A 15993-nucleotide genomic window follows, 5' to 3' on the forward strand; every position below is an offset into this window, starting at 1 on the left:
TTTCTGAAAATTATGTGAAGAAAGAAGGAAATAATCAGTTTTCAAACTTCCAGACTCAGTGCAAAGTACAGGACAGTGGTGGTGGGTACCATTTTGAGCAGTCATCAAAGTAACATTCTTGTTAAATTCACACTGTTGGTAGTGGGTCCTCTTACAGGAAAAGTGCTGTAACTTCAATGAATCATTTGACATGATGGCACTATAATAATGTCATGCTGGCATGGTATGGAAGTGGCATTACAGTAGAACTATTTTTCTTTCATCATTTTTAATTGTTTTGATGTGCATTGCTCCTTTTCATGACACAGTTTTTCTTTCATTCACTTCAGAGAAATTACTGATGTTTTTCTTCTCCAGGGTGATGAAGAGGCTAGCTTGGGCCTGCCTATCAGTCCTTTCATGGATCGCTCTGCTCCTCAGCTGGCACACCTCCAGGAGTCTTTCATCACTCACATTGTGGGACCACTATGTAACTCCTATGACTCAGCAGGGCTGATGCCAGGAAAATGGATAGAAGACAGTGATGAATCAGGAGACACTGATGAGCATGAAGAGGAAGATACAGCCGAAATGGAAACTTGTGAAAATGCTGAATCCAGTAAGTTACTCACTGTAATTTTTTTCAACAGAAAAAGTTCCATATTGTGACCAAAAACTAAGAAGTTATATTGTAAAAGTGTAGAGACCATGAGCTGGTCATGTTCTGCATGAACCTCTCTAGAGTTACAGTGATTCAGCGCTGCCCTTGGTGAAGTTGTTGTGAGGTTAGTCATATTGGCACTCCCTTACCTGTATCTCATCTGTCTAGAAAGCACCAGCCTTCATTGCCCTAGTGAAACACTGATACATAGCCTTTTCTCTAACAACCTGAACTTTTCTATTCTTTCCTAAATTGTTCCATGCCCAAAGTTCAAAGTAAACATTAAATAATATAGTGTGCACAGGTTTATTTTAGCATCCGCCAGCTCTACAGGATCATCTCTCTAATAGCAGGCAGAACTACATGTTTCTGTGGCAGATTCACATTTATGGAATTGTCTACCAGATGGAAAGCTATGAGGTTGGTAACCAAGAGAGACCCCAAAACATTGAAACTGACGTTTCTGTATTAAAAAGAAAGATGAAGGATATTCTCATTTACCCATTCTAGGGTCTAGCCTTACTTTTAAATTCTTAGTCACCATTCATCTTATCGCTGTATTGTGTAATATTCTGTGTCCCTGCCAATCAAGTCCAACAATGCTGCTTTTAAGTTAAAAGCACAGGCCATCAAAATTGTCATACTGAAAACCAAGAATTTTTTAGTCATCTTCTGTTTTCTTTTCAATATTCATAGCATCATATCATAGAATCATAGAAAGGCTTGGGTTGGAAGGGACCTTAAAGATCACCTAACTCCAACACCCCTGCCATAGGCAGGGATGCAATCCGCTAGATCAGGTTGGCCAATGTCCCATCCAGCCTGGCTGTGAACACCTCCAGGGATGGGGCATCCACAACTTCTCTTGGCAACTGTGCCTCACTACCTGTACAGTGAAGAATTTCCTCCTAATCTCTAGTCTAAATCTACCCTCTTTTAGGTTAAGACCATTCCCCCTTGTCTTATCATTATCTACTTGAGTAAAGCATCCTTCTCCATCCATGAAGACCCCTTTAGGTATTGAAAGGTCTCAATGAAAAGTCTCAATTGAAAGGTCTCAATTGAAAGCTCTCCCTAGAGCCTTCTCTTCTCCAGGCTGAACATCCCCAGCTCTCTCACCCTTTTTCGTAGGAGAGGTGCTCCAGTCCTCAGATCATCTTTGTAACCCTTCTCTGGACTAGCTCTAACAGGTCCACTTCTTTCTTGTGCTGGGGTCCCCAAACCTGGATGCAGTACTCCAGGTGAGGCCTCACAAGGGCAGTGTAGAAGGGGACTATCACCTCCCTCAACCTGCTGGTCACACCTCTTTTGATGCAGCCCAGGATGCAGTTGGCCTTCTGGGCTGCAAGCACACACTGCTGGCTTGTGTTGGGCCTTTCATCCACCAGAACCCTCAAGTCCTCCAAGTCTTTCTTTGCATGGCTGGTCTCAGTGAGTTCTTCTCTCAGGCTGTACTCCTGTCTTGGAGTGTCCTGACCCAGGTGCAGCACTTTGCACTTGGACTTGTTGAACCACATGCGGTTCATGTGGGCCCACTTCTCCAGCCTGCCCAGGTCCCTTTGAATGACATCTCTTCCTACTTTGGTTATCAACTGCACCACTCAGCTCAATGTCATCTGCAAACATGCTGAGGGTGCACTCAACCCCATCATCTATGTCATTGATGAAGATATTGAAAAGCTCTGGTCCCAAGACAGACCCCTGAGGGACACCATTCATCACCAGTCTCCATCTGGACATAGAACTATTGACCACTACTCTCTGGGTGCAGCTGTCAAGCCAATTCCTTATCTACCAGCTGGTCCGCCCTTCAAATCCATATCTTTCCAGTGTAGAGATTAGGATGTTCTGTGGGACTGTGTCAAAGGCCTTACAGAAGTCCAAGTAGATGACATCAGTCAGTTTACTCCACCATAGAAGACCACCAGATTGGTTAGGCATGATTTACACTTGGTGAAGCCATGCTGGCTGTCCCAGATCACCTCCTTGTCCTGCATGTGCCTTAATATTGCCTCCAGGAGGATTCATTCCATGATCTTCCAAGCACAGAGGTGAGGCTCATGAGTCTGTAGTTCCCCATCTCTTCCTTTCTACCCTTTTTAAAAATGGGAGCGATCTTCCCCTTTTTCCAATCACTGGGGACTTCACCTGACTGCCATGATTTTTCAAATATGGAGAGTAGCTTGGTGACTACATCAGTCAATTCCCTCAGGACCCTAGGATACATGATGTTCTACCTCATGATGATATTTTATTATTCAAGCTATTGCTTTTACATTTTGTATCTTTTTCAAAATGTACAATTACAATTTTCAAATGTACAAATTACATTTGTATCTTTTTAAAAATGAATGTATCAAAAGTTTTGAAATGCCCAAAGAAGTTCTTCCTGCTTCCTTCTTACTGAACGTGAGGTGCTCATCTCAGTCATACCAACATATTAAAAACTGTTTTCTTCTGGTTCCCTAAATTCTCTGTGACTGTATGGATCTGCATTAGGAATCTACAGAATCTTTTGTGTGGATATAGAGGTCTTAAAAGTAATTATAAATTTGTTCCTATCATCAACATAGTTAGTTTAGCACATTCTAAACCTTCATGAAACTTTCAAATAAAAGGTTGAGATGTGAGATACATAAATACTAAGTGTTGTGGAGATGTTGGTGGAGATGTTTTTCTTGATGGAAATGAAATTTAGGTAGATGGCAATAGAGTTGTTGCAGAAAATGTAGCTCCTGATAATTTACTGAAACAGCAGAGGTATATGTAGAGTTATGAAAATTTAAGGTAGCCTAAAATTGATTTATTTTGTTACTGTACAGGAGCATGTAATTTTCTCAAAGTTCTTTACAGTCTTTAGTAATTCAGGCAAATTTTATCACCAGAGCAAGTGCTCAGTGGTCTCTGCAGAGAGCAGCAAGATGCTAGTCACCCAGGAAACCCAGGAGGGAATGTCCTCCTGTGGCATTGGCAGAGTAGGGGCTTCTTCTTATTGCTAAACCTGAAGGTTTCCTACAGAGAACCAAGGGCTTTCTAATGAAAAGGATTTCGTTTGTGCTCAGTGAAAAGTTCTTTGTTTCCAGTTCAAAAGCTTCAAGGGCTAAACGTTTTGGACCCTGACACAGACATACTTCAGGCAACCTGCAAATGCTAATCCACGCAAATGTATTTGGTACAAAACATTCCTGTACGTCACCTTCTTTAAAAAAAATCAGCAGTTGTCTTTGGAGGGGTTATTATTTCAGTTCTATCACTGATGTTGCCACTGTTAATGATCAGGGAAAATTTTCACCTTTGTAGCATTAAAGAGTTAACAATTTGTGTTAGATAGGCTATTCAGGCATAGAAAAAAAAAAAAAAAAAGGGGGGGGGGGGGGGGGGGGGGGCCACTTCAGAAAGCAAAACACTTGTGATCCAGCTGTATCAGGAGCCCTGAGAACCAGCAGTGACAAAAGCATTTTTCAGATTAACAGGAGGGGACCAATGAATCAAAAACAGAGATATGAGATACTTCCTGATAGTGTTTGGCTATGTGACCACTTCATCAGTGATCAAACTCTGTTGCTGGAGCAATGTTGTGCAAAGGCTTTATGATCATCTTCACTGTAGTGGTAGAGTAGTAAATCTCTGTCTTTGACAAAGGAACATAGGAACAGGTTCCCTCCTTTGACTACTAATGCTTACTCAGTTTGTTAGCACTTCTCAGATCAAAGGCAAAATGTGAGAAAACACAATCAGAATTATTTTATTTTTTCTAGAGCAGTGAGCAGAGATCTGTTTTAGGATGGGGGTTTAATGTCTGTGTTACAGAGTAAGATGATTACTGTCTTGAAGCATTTAATCCCAAAACAGTGAGTGGAAACAGCTCAGAAACATTTTGTGCATAATCGTTCAAATACTAGATGTCTCTGTGAGCTATATGGTAAGGGACAGCATGCAGTCCATGGTAAGACAAAGCTGGGGCTCAAACTGTGCAGGAAAAGTTTTCTCCTGGAGGTCTGGGTTGACAAGGCTTTCTGAGATTTTAAGAATCTTTATGTTTGTGATTTTAAAAATCTGTTGGTGCAATTCCTGTATGTTACACACTCTACTTCCTACACCTTCAGTCTGTTCTCCTTCTTCCCTCACAAAACATTAACATCACACGGTGTTTTACAGGAAAGAAGAAGTTCAAGAGGAGGAAAATCTACTGTCAGATCACTCAGCACCTGCTCCAGAACCATAAAATGTGGAAGAAAGTAATTGAGGATGAGGAGAGGTTAGCTGGGACAGAGAAGCAAGGTGCAGAGCAATCCACACTGCACCAATCTTCAGAACAAATTCAGGCCATCAGGGAAGAGGAGGAGGAGAAAGGGAAGCCCAAGAGGGTTGAAGAGGAGAACACAACTGTAGAACCAAATCAATGACAATATTTACAGCAGTATTTTAAGACAGATTGACTCGTGCACAAACTCTTTCTCAAGCCAGCACAGCATTTAGACACAACACTGTAGAAGTATGGGATTATGCGCCTACAGCTGTTTAATTTGTTTCTCTTTCCTTTTTATGGTGAGGTACATTGTTTAAACTCCTATGCTCAAGAAAGCTTTCACACTGAGACACCGGCTTTTACAGACTTTCTTTACAGAGATTTGGAGGTGGGGGTGGGGGATGGAATTATATAAATATATATATATATAGCCAGGGTTATTGGCTGCGCACTTCAGCAAAATACATTTAATGATATATTATGTTCACTGTGATATTTACAGAAGGAAGTTATCTAAAGAAATGATGCTTCTAAAGCACATTTGCAGTTAACAGTGAGGTACCAGTTAAGTAGCTTTTGCTCTTAATGCTGAGGGATGATAGTTCCAAAGCTTTACATGAATGCCGATGTATCCTGCCAACATATATGTGTGCGTGAGGGGGGTGCTTGTGTGTGTGTGTGTGTGTATGTGCGTGTGTGTGTGTGTCATATAACATAGTTTGAGTTCTTATTAGACTAGCTGTAGCACATGTCCCGATACATGACAATGAACAGGAGGCCTGAATTTTAGAGAATTTGTGCCAATGAGGAAGCCGGAGCCCTTTGTGAGGAGCAATGTGTTTCCTGTCCTCCTCCAAGTCCTGCATTGCACACCAGCTGCAGGCAGCAGCCTTGCAGTAGGGCCTGTGCTAGCTTCATCTCCGTCTCCTCCTCCTCTTCTTCTGGCACTTCTCAGACTGCTGGCGAAAGGGAAGTGCCAAGGTGTTTATTTCCAGGGAGGCTTATGAGAGGTTGTGCAGCACACTGCTCTTGTAAGGATCTGGCCCTCTGTCCACTTCTGAGTGCGTGAACGGTGTATATGTTTGAGCAGGAGAGAGAAAAAAGCAAATGTGTGTGCGCACATGGAAACTAGAGGCATACTGCCATCTTTCCACCCTAGCCATATGCCTCCGTGCATCAGTGGCCAAACATAACAATTTTGGAGCAAAGCTAAGCCAACATCTCTTGAGAGCAAAAGAAGGGGAGCGTGGGGTCATGCCTCAAAATAAAATGCGAATATTGTATTAGGTGAGGGGTGGGAGAATGGTGCCAGTCCTGCGTATGTCTCAGCAATCACTCACATGAGCTTCAGAGAACTTGTTTTTTCAGTGTGAGGTGCTGGATGGGAGTAGTTTGTAGATGGCGTTCTGCTTAGAAGCAGCGTGTTTGATCCCACCAATATACTTACTTTTTGTTTGCTGTTTTCTTTCCTTTTTTTTTTTTTAATGAGAGGAAAAGATTGGGCCTGTAGAAGAGCTGATCTTTTTGTTTTGTCTGTTTGTTTTTCTCTGTTGTTTATGCTGTGAGCCAAATGTCTATTTAAAAGGTTGAATATTCACTTTCAATATTTTATTTCACAATATTATATTTGTCAATGATTAGCTATCTAGATGTAAATATGGAAAAATTTTTATGGGTTCCTGTAGATAATGATATCTTTAAGAAAAAAAGAAAAAAATGATTTTTTTTTTTTTTTTGTAAAGCTAATTTTTTAAAGAATAAATACAAAAGCATTTTTTATACAGTGTAGCCATTTTCAAACCCAACAAATAAAGTCTTGAATATGTGTAAAACCTTCTGGGAAGCCACTGGTCTACAGGATCATGGCTTTAGCATATTAATGCTCTTTGGGACTGGCAGCACCAACCAGTACTACACAATTTACAGGTTGGTATTGTTGTTTTTCCCCACAAAAATAATTATATATATATATATGAAGATCAATATCTCTCAAAAATGGTTTGACTACATATGTTTTTTATATGCTAATCTTGCAGTCCCTTGCCAAGAAGAGGATTACTTGCGGGAGTGAGAATGCTTGTGAAAGGAAGAGTTTGTAGAAGTCCTTTCTATATTAAATTGCTGACATTGCATCCATTGCTTTTTGCCATTGTTATGCATTCGCAGTATTACCTAGTCCTGTTGATACCTCCCCAAAAATGTTAGAAAACCCTTTCTATCAAAGCCAACGTGTGTTGTCAGAGTTTCTTTTTGCTTTGCATAAAGAGAATTGTGGTTTCTAACCAGCAGAGATGTTTGCATTTTGACAGAATGACTGTAGAAGATGGCTCTGGACGCTCTTACCAGCAGAAAGATTTAGTCAGTGGTTTTCAGTAAAATCAGAAGAACAGAGATCCAAATTCCACTATTGTTTTGAAGGATAGAATTAATTCAAAAGAAAAAGTGCCATCTCAAGTGTTCTCCAAGATCTCAGCAAGTCTCCACCAATTTCAGTTTGCATTGTTTTCATACCTTTTCTATTACTTTGATTAATCATTTAATTTGGGGTTTTCTTGTACAAGTGACATGCATACCTTATAGTACCAGAATTATTTAATGTGCTTCATTCTGCCCTTAAAAATTAAACATAGAGATGCTTTAAAATATGACATCTCTAAGCATATTTTTCTTCTTTTTTTTCAGTGCATGCTCACTGGAACTGCATTTTTTATATTGATTTTGTGTTGCTTTTGCTAGAAGAAGAAAAAATATATTACACAAAGTGTCAGTGGGTGCCCACTTGGTAAATTAAGATGAGCCAATCAAGAATGAGGCCAGATCCTGTGACTAAAGTTTCATTAACTCATCTAAGCAAATATACAGGGTTGAACCAAGAAAAATTATCCTAAAAATGTGCTGAAAGGGAATTATTATATTTTTCTTATTCATCATTTTTGATTGCCAATAGGTAAAATCATTGTCTGCTCTAATTTGTTAAGCTTTCTTTCTATAATAACAATGCAGCTGTTATAAATTACTACTTTAGTACACAAGCCTATTTGTGGGTGCAGTTTGATTAACTCAGATCTTTTACAGTATGGGAATTGCTGACAGGCAATTTATCCAAACTGCTAGCAAAGAAGCAAAAGTATCTGAGACTGGGACTGGTGATTTTTTTTTGCACTCCACATAATTAATGGTAAAATCAAATTTCTGCAGGTATTCACTCCTTATCAATCTGATTTTGCATCTTTGCAATGTATTTCTGGAAAAAAATGAACAGGGAATTCTCCAGATTGGTTTAAATGTAACACAAAGAAAAGATCAGAGATATTTTATATCAAATGTGTGAATACATTTGTTTGCCTTTTTTTGCCTTTTTTTTTTTTTAGTAGATAGTGAAGCAGACTGGTTTTTAGTTTTTATTGGTGGTGGTGCTTTTTATACTAGTCTCTTGTCCAAAGTAGGCAAACCTTTTGACCTGCAGTTACAGCACTGTTTTTCAGGCTAGACCTTGATGGTTTTCCACTTTGTGCAATCCTTTGGACTTGCAAACCCTAAATAAACCACAACCTGTGCAGTATGTGGGGGAAAGAAAGGAAGAAAGGAAGGAAGAAAGAAAGAAAGAAAGAAAATTATATTATCAAAGTGTTCAGATTTGTAGTAAGATATTTAAAGAGTTGATATGTGTTTCTGGTACGTACATTGTGTAAAGGGGTTCAGCAAATGCTAGAGAAAGTAAGCCCTATTTAAACAGTTTTACAATTAACTATATATATATATGTATTTTAGTTTTCAATTCTTTAAAAACAGAGAGGGAGAGAAGTATCAGACTATGTTTTCCAGATTCAATGTTTTGCTTTTTCCACTGTAATGGCACCTGGGGGCTGATCCTGTTCCTTTCTAGTCTAGAAGTTTGCTGTTTCCTTAAATTGGAGGCTTTTTGTAGGAATTGCAGCTTCTTGTGCAGTGAGAAGAATACACTGCTCATCATGTGGCAATTACGTATAAACCCATTTGTCCCCATATTCCCAGTTTGCTTAGTAGTCATATGGTTACTGTGAAATACAACTTCTCTCTTTATGCTTGTGGTGCAGAAGGAACACAATGAAGTAGAGATTATGAAAGCCTCAAATTAATTATTTTATTACCTTTTCTCTTATGAGGAGTCTAAGACTTTGGTTTTCAAGAATCCAAAACAATGTCTGGAAGTAAAAATTTCTACCACTTTCAAAGTGTCATAGTTTACTTCTCATGTTCTAATTTTTGAGGGAACCTGGCATTACATGTTTCATTTGATGTACAGAATGTGTTGACACACCTCTAAAAATCAGTTGCTTCCTCCAGTAGAAAAAGCATTTGATGTGATGCTGTGAGCAATAGATCAGAAATAAGTTGTAGGAACCTACTAGGAAAAAGTAATTCCCAGGTGTTCCTTGCAGCATTTTAAATTTCTTTCCTCTGTAAATGAAATCCCTTATGGAAAGATGGAGAAATGACTGTGTCTCACCAATACCATCCCCTGTGACCTTGTGCAGGGTGCTGGCTCTCCTAGCAAATGACTGTCACATTCTGGGAATAGATGGTTTCTAGGCAGATATGATTGGAGACTGCATTTTTAACATGTGTTTTTAGATACAAAAATATTTTTTAAAGTCTCGACCAACCTCTCTACTTTCCTTCCCTCCAAAATGCCTCAGGTAGTAGAATGCAGTGTGGAGAGGCCAAGGTTCTTGCCAAACAGAGCATCAGTCGGTGGTACAGCCCATGAGCCTCCACACCCAATGCTTCATCCATGCTACCAAGCTGTGAACTGAGTAGGTGTGGAATGGCTGTCAGTTTAGGTACTTGACAGGCTGGGACTTAGGATGTTAGGGAATTTTGTCTATTTTCAAAATGAAGCTTAAGCACTTCTGAAAAATTTTGTCATCAGCATAATTCAGCAAAAGGTTTGTGGTTGGTCCCAGGTTTTAATAAAGTAGTTTTGCAAAGCCTCATTAATTACATGGCACATCCTGCTTGATCTGTATGGGGGTGTGATCCTGTGGTGGGGTGATGGTGAGGGGGTTGCTGCTGATGTAGATGGATGGAGGTTTGAATCCACCCTCTCACTGACTCTCCATAGGCACTGCCAGAAGTGACAGTCAGTGTGAACCTGGGCAGGCAGCAAACCTGGCTCTGCCCAGGGCTGGGACCCAGAGCAGGCACAAGGTGCTTGACCAGCAAACATGCCAGAGAGATGCATCGGCTGATCCCAGTGTTGGAGAGGCAACACAGGTGTGCTGCAGTTCATTCTAGAGAGGAACCGTCTAATAGAAAGGACACTCTGGGGACAAGGCTGGGAGGGCAGAAAAGAGTTTGTGACTTTTCTTTCTCAGAAAGCAGAGGCTTGACTGTTGGAAAACCTTGTGATTCATAAAAGGTATAGTAGTTGCTATTTCTTTTTCAAGCACTGTTATGGTTGAGATGTTCCAAAATTCCATGTTTAAAGCAAAAAGGTTTCATTTTAAGCATGAGCATGAGAATCTTGAGCATTAAATCAGGGCACGTGCCTCTCCCTGGACTGCTGCAGGTGGGAGGCAGGTATGGACGCTCGCTTGTTCTCTCTAGGCTTGGACCTGGATATTGGTTTGAGAAGTTGGGTATTTCTCAGTTGGCAGCGCAGTGCTGCTGTAAGTAGTCCTTGAGTTTAGACATACAGGGAGAGTGAGAGTGGCAATTCATAGGAAAGAGAAAAGGAAAATACAGTCTAGCGTGAAACAAACTTTATGGAACATGCTTAATTTTCCCTTTCTTTCAAAATGAAACGTTAATCCTACTGGAGTGAAATAAGCCTGGAGTTTCAGGGTTTTTAGTTGATGTTGCAGCATTAGTCAAAATGGTCACAGCATTAAAGAGAAATGTTCCCATTAACTGGGGCAAAGGAATCTTCTTCAAATAAAAGCACCCTTTGAGATCTGAACAACCTTTTTTTTTTTTTTTTTTTTTTTTTTTTTTAATGTTAGTAGGAGCAAAAGCCTATAAATTTGAAAGGAAGAAGTAAAGAAAATATGCTTATGATGTGTTCTCAGTGTTCAGGCCTCCTGAAGAAAATGCACCTGTTAAGTGTTGTTGAATGGATGGGGGAATAATTGAAATCAAGATGAAAGCTATTTTAAGTAATCATTGGAAAAGCTAGTAAAAATATAATTTTTTGAAGGCGAACTTTGAATTAGAACAAAATAGCACCAGTACATTTGAGAACAACTGAGTAAGATAAATCTTTCTTTGAATTTCATCACTTTCATTTAGCAAAACAACATTCCTCTGGAGGTAAATCAAAGCATGATTTTAGCCCCTGCTGTGGTAGTTATTGAATCTCCATGTTGGAGGGAGCAGTGCAAGAGTCACCCTCCATTTACTTCCTAATTATGATTTATTCAGGGTCTTTTAGTGTGATTTACTTGGCAGGCAGGTGATTTTTGATGAAAAATTCATCACATCTCAGTAGGATGCAAACCTTGCCCCTGTGAGTCCCTGCCTGAAGTCTTAGGGAGATGCAAGCTCCTAAGGAGCTGGCAGGCAGACAAGTGCTGATTTCTGGAGAGTCCATTCTCACAATGGCAGATGGGGCAAAAGCTTGAGCTAGTTAACAATACTTCTATGGTAAAACTGAAACAACAATAAGCATTGTACAGCTTGAAAGCTTGCCAGAATCATTTGAGGTGTACGCAGAAATTCCCCTGAGTGCTTGCAGATGTAAAACAATTCCTTCTTAAAGGTGATTATTTTAGGTATAATCAACCAGCCATGTCAGTGGTCTGTTGAGCTGACGTATGAAGTAAAAGAAGGATTTTTGATTGACATGTTCTAGTCCTCTGTCATCAAAGAAAGCTTTTCTTGGTGCTAGAGGAGGAAAAAATGATAATATTTATTTCAGTTGAGATTTTTTAGGTGGCTGGACTGTGCTTGTTTTTTCTTACTTCCTAAGCTGTGATTTGTGGTATGTCTGGTGTGGAAATTGGACAAGAGGTTAGACCTGTCCTGCTGCTGCTGGCATGAGACCTGGGTGCACCAAGGAGCACGCCAAAATTTGCAGGGTTGGGAAGTCTTTTCTTCCAGCAGTGACTTGGATGGGAAAACACATGCATTTCTGTTTTCTGGTTGTGTGGAAGCATAACAGCAGACATAAGGGACTTTGCCACAGCTGTGGGCTGCGTATCCTTTTATGGACAGTCTCCTGTCCTGGCTCAAGGGTCATAGAAATCAAATCAAACAAGCAAGGTGCGGCACATGCCATGGCCCCAGCGAGGCAGACATGCATTTGCTCTCACATCTTCAGGCTTGCAGCAGGAGCTGTGCTCACACCGTCAGTCTGTGAATGGTGCAGGATGCAGCAGGAGGGAACAAATGTCAGATTTCAGAGTGCTATTGTTGAAGTAGCTGGAGAAATACCTGTGGATAATGCAGGCCAACTCTATACCGACCTTGCCATGGTTGGCTCACAGCTGTAGCCCCAAGCGCAGTGGGCTTAGATGCTCGGTTTCCCAACACCGTCTTCCTTTATCACAGCAAACACTTACAAACAATTAATATGAATTAGCAATTGCTTGTTGCTTTTAAATATCTATTTAAAGGTGATTTGTTTTTGTTATGTTGTTCCCTTACCCCAGTCATTTTGCCCCCGTGCTTTTATGAAAAGGAAAAATAAATATAAAAATATGTCTGTAATGAGAGCAGAGAGAAAGCAGTTAGAGTTTGCCAGGCATGTAAATACTTTTTTGGGTAGAAAGCCCATTGTCTGCTAAAGCTATCTTTCCTTTTTGAAATTCCTCCCTGATTCTGACACACAATGAAAATCTATATTTGAATGCAAAATTTTCATTTTAGGTGTTTATAAACCTTAATGAAGTACTGCAGGTGGTATCTAAAAGATCAAAGACAGCATTTATAACTGCTATGTGGTGTTCATGGTATTTTTAATATTTCAGCCATGTCAACATACATTTGGTCATTACTTTTCTAAAGTCAAGTCTTCTTTTCTTGAGTAATCAATGTAACGTTTGCATGATGGAAAGTAATTTAAGTTCAATTTTTAAAAAGATGCGATTCATACTGTAGGTTATGTTTGTTTAACAGATAACATTTTCACTGAGGAGTGGCAGTTTATTTTTTCTTAGTGCTTTTGATAGAGGAACATCTGGGACATTTTCCAACAGAAACACATTTTCTAACCTTTGCCTCAGCAACTCCAGTGGAAGTAGTATCTTTCAAAAATGATGGTTTTCCAACACAGTTTTGCCATCTGGCTAAAAATATGCAAGTATGCACATCACATACAAGCTATATTTAAATAAATAAATCAATAAATAAAATCCTATTTTCATTGAAGTAATTAAAAAATCAATCCAGCAAGGTCAAAACACTTGCTGAAAGAAAATTTGGGGTGTGTTAATATAATTGACATGTTTGCTTCCCGACCAAATTTTGGGGCCAAATCATACAAATTTTGTATTTTCAAATCCACAAAAGGCCAGCTGAGGTTTTTGAGTTCAGAAAACCCTGAGGAATTGTTATCTCCCTTCATACCCTGTGAGCTCTGACTCCTGTTGACTCCCAGTGCTGCCTTGGGACCCCAGGGCACTGCACTCCAGGCAGATTTTGTGATGTTCATTCAGACTCAGCTTGAGCAGCACATTTCTGCAAATCACCACTGAATTTCCAAAATCCCTCCTGGATTTTTTCACCTCAGAATGTCAGAGAAAGGGGGAAATATAATTTTTTACATCTGCATTTGAAAAGGGTTTTGGATACCTTTGTAATTCCTTTGAAGCAATATTTTGAAAAATAACTGCCAACCAAAGTGGCAATGCAGAAAAGTGCCATCTTGTTCAGGATTTGTACACACCAATTTTTAACACAGTGTTCTTTTCACTAAGTACTACATATGTTAATTTATATTTATATATTGTCAATATTGTTGTAACCAAGCTTCTCCTTTTTAAACACTTCAGGAACAAGGCCTTGTATTTTTAGGTGATTTTCATAAATGGAATAATTATTTTCCTTTCACTAGTATCTTGCACTCAATACATGTAGCAATACTTAATATATTCTCTTCACAAGTATTTGTTAAGTGATTTAGCTAATGGCTGATAAATGTTTTGTACAAAATAGATTCTGTACAGGAAAAAAAATCTTTTAGATAAACATTATTTATTTTTACTGTTTTGTAAGTTAGACACTATAATGAAGCTCCTTTTTGCCAGAATTACTGGAAGTGCCTCTTGGTAAAATGTATTATACAGTAAATATGTATTCAAAATTATTAGAAATACTTGTCACAAAATGAACAATGTGGATGTTGCAATGTGAAGACAAATGTACAACATAAATATAATTCTGTGGTATCCTGTTTGCTGTGTTTCTTTTTCCTTTATCAAACAAATTTGCTTTCAGTGCTCAGTTTTCTGCTTAAGTGCCAGGCAGCAGATGATCTATCACCTCTTCAAACTCTGATTCAGTAAGGTTGGTGGGAGGAGTTAAGCAAGTTTTATATCATGTCCAAAATCACATGCTCTCTCTGAGCCTTCAGGAGGAGGATACCAAATAGCTGAGCATCAAACCACAGAGGTAACAGATAATACTAGACAATCTTGAAGGATTTCTCTTGGGCATCATTCATGCTACGTAACTTTCAGCATAGACAAGGCAGATTTCTAATTTGTTTCAAGGCCAGTTATGTGACTAAACACCAAGCTGAGCAGAGGGTGAGGTGAGGGCTGCTGGCTTTGTGGTGGCTGCCAGGCTCGCCCCTCTCCCGCTCCTCAGTGTCCCTGTAGTCCTCTGCTGAACTTCCACGAGCTGGCTAGCAGCTGTTTGAAAGTGCAGCCATTAAAAGTGGTCACATTTTGCCATTGTGTGTCCTGCCAATGCAGAAGGTATCTTACCCTTTCTCCATCTTGTTTTTTTCTCCTTTTCGGGTATGGCAGGGTTATGCTGTTGCATATGTATCATATATTCCTTCTTCTGAAATGTTTAACTATACCCTAAAGCAGGTAAATATTGAATTACCATTTCATCTGCCAGACCTGCTCTGTATGTGATTGTGAGCCCTGCTCATATTTATTAATATCTGATTATTTGTAACTTTACCAGCAGAATTCTGCACTTTATTTCATATCACTAATAAATAGCATATTAAATGCTGCATGACTCAGACAATCTGTTAGAAGGCTTCATTATAAACATCCTTCTTTAATGAAGACCAGTATTTGAACATCTGTCATCTGACTACTTGTCAGTCCAATATGGACCATACTGTTTGAATGTGCTCTATTTGTTATAGAACTTTTTAGTCTTACTAATGCAGAGTAGCTAATGTTTCCAGAGAAAATGAAATGTGTCACCTTAGTAGTGTTTTCCTTATTAATCACAAAAATAATGTTAAAGTGGGACATCAGTAAGTGAAATCAATTTTCATGTAACTGTTTTGACAAGTATACTGCCATTCTACAGTGAAAGATTTTATAGTCCATGATGTGGACTAGTATTGATATCTAGCAGGTTTCTTTGATCACTGTTTATGCTTTCAAAAAAAAAAAAAAAAAAGAAAAAAGAAAAAAAAAAGAGAGAAAATAAAGCATCTTAAATAAAGCATCTTACAGCGATCTAATTTTCCCTATTTTTATTTTTTTTTCTTAAGTTTTATTGCCTACTTTCATCAAAATCTCGAGAGCTTTTCAGACAACTTGTTTGAAATGTTTGCCTACAAATTTTCTGTATGAGCTATCTATTCAAAGCTTTTCCTATAACTTACGGGTTACAATTTTTCAAAATATGGAAAAACATTGACCACAAACCTGTCTGTTAATTTTGAAGACTCATTGGTTTATGTGTTCTCTGGCTTAAATGCTGAATGGCAAAAGTATAAGGAAATTTGCACCAGACAACGATTAGAAATTTATTAGTTGGGAATATTGCCAGTGTGAAAGTAAAATATGGATACACCTATTCTAACCAAGATGCTCATAAGCCTGCAGCTGGTCTGTTCCAAGCTTTTAATAACTCCATAGCACGGAATCATTTGATCCAGAGATTCAGAGCTGCCAAAAGAAAAGCACACTGCTGGAGTGACAGAGAAAAA

At 39.0% G+C, this 15993-nt stretch overlaps 1 protein-coding gene across 5 annotated transcripts in view; it reads left to right on the plus strand.

The window, feature by feature from the left end:
• Positions 1–8635, plus strand: part of PDE3A (phosphodiesterase 3A) — a 275364-nt gene extending 266729 nt beyond the window's left edge. For all 5 annotated transcript variants that reach the window (XM_035348031.1, XM_035348065.1, XM_035348074.1 and 2 more), the window contains 2 exons: positions 358–598; positions 4799–8635. In XM_035348031.1, the coding sequence (XP_035203922.1) occupies positions 358–598; positions 4799–5046 (489 nt within the window). In that variant the 3' untranslated portion in view covers positions 5047–8635. The remainder of the gene's footprint in view (positions 1–357; positions 599–4798) is intronic.
• The last annotated feature ends 7358 nt before the right edge of the window (positions 8636–15993 follow it).

The sequence above is a fragment of the Oxyura jamaicensis genome, chromosome 1, assembly GCF_011077185.1.
Source record: "Oxyura jamaicensis isolate SHBP4307 breed ruddy duck chromosome 1, BPBGC_Ojam_1.0, whole genome shotgun sequence".
Lineage (NCBI taxonomy): Eukaryota > Metazoa > Chordata > Aves > Anseriformes > Anatidae > Oxyura > Oxyura jamaicensis.